This window comes from Oncorhynchus nerka, linkage group LG18, assembly GCF_034236695.1.
Source record: "Oncorhynchus nerka isolate Pitt River linkage group LG18, Oner_Uvic_2.0, whole genome shotgun sequence".
Lineage (NCBI taxonomy): Eukaryota > Metazoa > Chordata > Actinopteri > Salmoniformes > Salmonidae > Oncorhynchus > Oncorhynchus nerka.
The window spans coordinates 77,035,728-77,041,248 of NC_088413.1; the positions used below are offsets into that span (position 1 = coordinate 77,035,728).

Sequence of the window (5,521 nt, forward strand, 5' to 3'; positions counted from 1 at the left end):
TCTGTACCTGTACTCCCTGTATATAGTCTCCACATTGACTCTGTACCGGTACCCCCTGTATATAGTCTCCACATTGACTCTGTACCTGTACTCCCTGTATATAGTCTCCACACTGACTCTGTACCTGTACTCCCTGTATATAGCCTCCACATTGACTCTGTACCTGTACTCCCTGTATATAGCCTCCACACTGACTCTGTACCTGTACTCCCTGTATATAGCCTCCACATTGACTCTGTACCTGTACTCCCTGTATATAGTCTCCACATTGACTCTGTACCTGTACTCCCTGTATATAGCCTCCACACTGACTCTGTACCTGTACTCCCTGTATATAGTCTCCACATTGACTCTGTACCTGTACTCCCTGTATATAGTCTCCACATTGACTCTGTACCTGTACTCCCTGTATATAGTCTCCACATTGACTCTGTACCTGTACTCCCTGTATATAGTCTCCACATTGACTCTGTACCTGTACTCCCTGTATATAGTCTCCACATTGACTCTGTACCTGTACCCTCTGTATATAGCCTCCACATTGACTCTGTACCTGTACTCCCTGTATATAGCCTCCACACTGACTCTGTACCTGTACTCCCTGTATATAGTCTCCACATTGACTCTGCACCTGTACTCCCTGTATATAGTCTCCACATTGACTCTGTACCTGTACCCTCTGTATATAGCCTCCACATTGACTCTGTACCTGTACTCCTGTATATAGCCTCCACACTGACTCTGTACCTGTACTCCTGTATATAGTCTCCACATTGACTCTGTACCTGTACCCCTGTATATAGTCTCCACATTGACTCTGTACCTGTACTCCCTGTATATAGTCTCCACACTGACTCTGTACCTGTACTCCCTGTATATAGTCTCCACATTGACTCTGTACCTGTACTCCCTGTATATAGTCTCCACACTGACTCTGTACCTGTACTCCCTGTATATAGTCTCCACACTGACTCTGTACCTGTACTCCTGTATATAGTCTCACACTGACTCTGTACCTGTACTCCCTGTATATAGTCTCCACATTGACTCTGCACCTGTACTCCCTGTATATAGTCTCCACATTGACTCTGTACCTGTACCCTCTGTATATAGCCTCCACATTGACTCTGTACCTGTACTCCCTGTATATAGTCTCCACATTGACTCTGTACCGGTACCCCCTGTATATAGTCTCCACATTGACTCTGTACCTGTACTCCCTGTATATAGTCTCCACACTGACTCTGTACCTGTACTCCCTGTATATAGCCTCCACATTGACTCTGTACCTGTACTCCTGTATATAGCCTCCACACTGACTCTGTACCTGTACTCCCTGTATATAGCCTCCACATTGACTCTGTACCTGTACTCCCTGTATATAGTCTCCACATTGACTCTGTACCTGTACTCCTGTATATAGCCTCCACACTGACTCTGTACCTGTACTCCCTGTATATAGTCTCCACATTGACTCTGTACCTGTACTCCTGTATATAGTCTCCACATTGACTCTGTACCTGTACTCCCTGTATATAGTCTCCACATTGACTCTGTACCTGTACTCCCTGTATATAGTCTCCACATTGACTCTGTACCTGTACTCCTGTATATAGTCTCCACATTGACTCTGTACCTGTACCCTCTGTATATAGCCTCCACATTGACTCTGTACCTGTACTCCTGTATATAGCCTCCACACTGACTCTGTACCTGTACTCCCTGTATATAGTCTCCACATTGACTCTGCACCTGTACTCCCTGTATATAGTCTCCACATTGACTCTGTACCTGTACCCTCTGTATATAGCCTCCACATTGACTCTGTACCTGTACTCCCTGTATATAGCCTCCACACTGACTCTGTACCTGTACTCCCTGTATATAGTCTCCACATTGACTCTGTACCTGTACCCCCTGTATATAGTCTCCACATTGACTCTGTACCTGTACTCCCTGTATATAGTCTCCACACTGACTCTGTACCTGTACTCCCTGTATATAGTCTCCACATTGACTCTGTACCTGTACTCCCTGTATATAGTCTCCACACTGACTCTGTACCTGTACTCCCTGTATATAGTCTCCACACTGACTCTGTACCTGTACTCCCTGTATATAGTCTCCACACTGACTCTGTACCTGTACTCCCTGTATATAGTCTCCACATTGACTCTGTACCTGTACTCCTGTATATAGTCTCCACACTGACTCTGTACCTGTACTCCCTGTATATAGTCTCCACATTGACTCTGTACCTGTACTCCCTGTATATAGTCTCCACACTGACTCTGTACCTGTACTCCCTGTATATAGTCTCCACATTGACTCTGTACCTGTACTCCCTGTATATAGTCTCCACATTGACTCTGTACCTGTACTCCCTGTATATAGCCTCCACACTGACTCTGTACCTGTACTCCCTGTATATAGTCTCCACACTGACTCTGTACCTGTACTCCCTGTATATAGTCTCCACACTGACTCTGTACCTGTACTCCCTGTATATAGTCTCACTATTCTTATTTTACTGCGGCTCCTTAATTACTTGTTACTTTTATCTCTTATTCTTATTCTTTAAACTGCACTGTTGGTTAGGGGCTCTTATTTAAGTAAGCATTTCACTGTAAGGTGACATGTGACTAATTCAATTTGATTTGAATATTAAACTATATTAAACACACAACATGACACAGAACATTAAACACAACAGAACATAGAAAGCTTGCGTGGGCACGCACGTTGTATGTGTGTGTGTGTGTGTGTGTGTGTGTGTGTGTGTGTGTGTGTGTGTGTGTGTGTGTGTGTGTGTGTGTGTGTGTGTGTGTGTGTGTGTGTGTGTGTGTGTGTGTGTGTGTGTGTGTGTGTGTGTGTCTGTGTGTGTGTGTGTGTGTGTGTGTGTGTGTGTGTGTGTGTGTGTGTGTGTGTGTGTGTGTGTGTGTGTGTGTGTGTGTGTGTGTGTGTGTGTCTGTGTGTGTGTGTGTACGTGTGTGTGTGTCTGTGTGTGTGTGTGTGTGTGTGTGTGTGTGTGTGTGTGTGTGTGTGTAATATCTCACACTCTCACCTGTCTCCCCCAGCAATGATATAAGAGTAAACAGTGTTCTGTTGCCTGTCTCTCAGGGCTCTGTTAAAACATGACTGGAAAAACATCACATCTCATAAAGATACTGCATATACCAAATTATACAATTATAAAATGATCAAATATAGTAATAATTACCGCCATAAGGAAGGCCAAGCGACCAGAGGTTCCACAACCACTCAACACAACCAGACTATCCTCTGGGTCCTGTCAAACACACACACACACACACACACACACACACACACACACACACACACACACACACACACACACACACACACACACACACACACACACACACACACACACACACACACACACACACACACACACACACACACGATACAAGAACAGAAGCTACAATTCAGAAAACCTCACTGTGTCTGTACGTGTATAGAATGTGTCTGTATGTGTATAGAATGTGTCTGTATGTGTATAGAATGTGTCTGTACGTGTATAGAATGTGTCTGTATGTGTATAGAATGTGTCTGTATGTGTATAGAATGTGTCTGTATGTGTATAGAATGTCTGTATGTGTATAGAATGTGTCTGTATGTGTATAGAATGTCTGTATGTGTATAGAATGTGTCTGTATGTGTATAGAATGTCTGTATGTGTATAGAATGTCTGTATGTGTATAGAATGTCTGTATGTGTATAGAATGTGTGTATGTGTATAGAATGTCTGTATGTGTATAGATTGTCTGTATGTGTATAGAATGTCTGTATGTGTATAGAATGTCTGTATGTGTATAGAATGTCTGTATGTGTATAGAATGTCTCTGTATGTGTATAGAATGTGTTTATATGTGTATAGAATGTGTCTGTACGTGTATAGAATGTGTATGTATGTGTATAGAATGTGTTTCTACATGTACAGAATGTGTCTCTATGTGTATAGAATGTGTCTTTACAGAGAACAGTGTTTCACCCTGAGAATTTGCTCCACCGTCCTGGCCACCTCCAGCATGGTCAACACCACACTGTCACTGAACAGCCTCTGAAACACACACACACACACACACACACACACACACACACACACACACACACACACACACACACACACACACACACACACACACACACACACACACACACACACACACACACACACACACACACACACACACACACACACACACACACACACACACACACACACACTGTCACAAACCACTGTCACTGACCAAGAACATTGAATTCTTACCCAATCCCAAAATGTGGTGATGTGTCTATCAAGGTGAGTGTGGTCCAAAAACCTCCAAAAAGGTCAAAAATGTATGTTAAGGGTGGATGACTGTACTTTCCCAGAGCCTTCATCCTACTTGACCCTCTCTCTGACCTCTAACCTCTGACCCCTGACCTGGTAGGTGGTTCCTGTGTCCTTTTGGAACATCTGTGCGTCGCAGGCTGCCAGCAGATGGACAATATGATTGGGCGAGGACTTGTCGATGTCACGAGTCAGGGGGTTGGACTTCTCCGACACAGGAAACCATGGCTCGTAATCTGGCGACTGACACAGAAGCATCATGGGAGTTGGAGTCCAGACAGAGCGATCTGTGGCTAAAATGGTACCCTACATTTTGACCAGAGCCCCTTGTGGATAACCATACCACTTTGTGCCACTTCCCTCCAGATCTCTTACCTCCCACTTGCACGTGTCGGAGATCTCACTGAAGTCCCTTTTCTCCATTGTTAAAGAACGCTGTAGGTCGAAAGACGAAGAGAAATTCCAGTGTTTTAGATGTCTGTCAGTCTGTCTCTTTTGTTCTCTCTCTCTCTCTCTCTTTCTCTCTCTCTCTCTCTCTCTCTCTCTCTCCTTCTCTCTCTCTCTCTCTCCCCCTCTCTCTCTCCCTCTCTCTGCTCTCACACACACAGCAACGCTAAACATAAGCCATGGACGAAGGTCTCGCTCTCTGTCTCTCTCTCTCTCTCTCTCTCTCTCTCTCTCTCTCTCTCTCTCTCTCTCTCTCTCTCTCTCTCTCTCTCTCTCTCTCTCTCTCTCCTCTCTCTCTCTCTCTCTCCCCCTCTCTCTCTCCCTCTCTCTGCTCTCACACACACAGCAACGCTAAACATAAGCCATGGACGAAGGTCTCTCTCTTGCTCCACTAAGTGACCTTTGAGACATGCAGATATCAAACAGTCCGAGACAAAGTTTATTGCGCTCTCCCACACACACACACACACACACACACACACACACACACACACACACACACACACACACGTCAATGATTAGTATATTATATTTTTCTCATGTGATCTGACAAAATAGGCCATCCCAAAACCATACAGATATATTTATATGTGGCTCTGGGTCCATCATCCACACGCCTGTTCACTCTCTGCAGAGGAATCAGGTCTGATTCATGAGAGAGAGTGAGAGAGAGAGATTTACCGTTGTGCGTGCAAGATTCAACAAACCGGGCAGTAG

The 5,521-nt window shown here is 44.5% G+C and overlaps 1 protein-coding gene across 1 annotated transcript in view; it reads right to left on the reverse strand.

Moving 5' to 3' along the window:
- Positions 1–5,191, reverse strand: part of gckr (glucokinase (hexokinase 4) regulator) — a 27,990-nt gene extending 22,799 nt beyond the window's left edge. Inside the window, exons 1-5 of the mRNA XM_065003371.1 lie at positions 4,733–5,191; positions 4,451–4,600; positions 4,016–4,084; positions 3,221–3,289; positions 3,065–3,138 (exon numbers count right to left, since the gene is read on the reverse strand). Coding sequence (XP_064859443.1) covers positions 3,065–3,138; positions 3,221–3,289; positions 4,016–4,084; positions 4,451–4,600; positions 4,733–4,978 — 608 coding nt within the window. The 5' untranslated portion in view covers positions 4,979–5,191. The remainder of the gene's footprint in view (positions 1–3,064; positions 3,139–3,220; positions 3,290–4,015; positions 4,085–4,450; positions 4,601–4,732) is intronic.
- Positions 5,192–5,521: the final 330 nt, after the last annotated feature.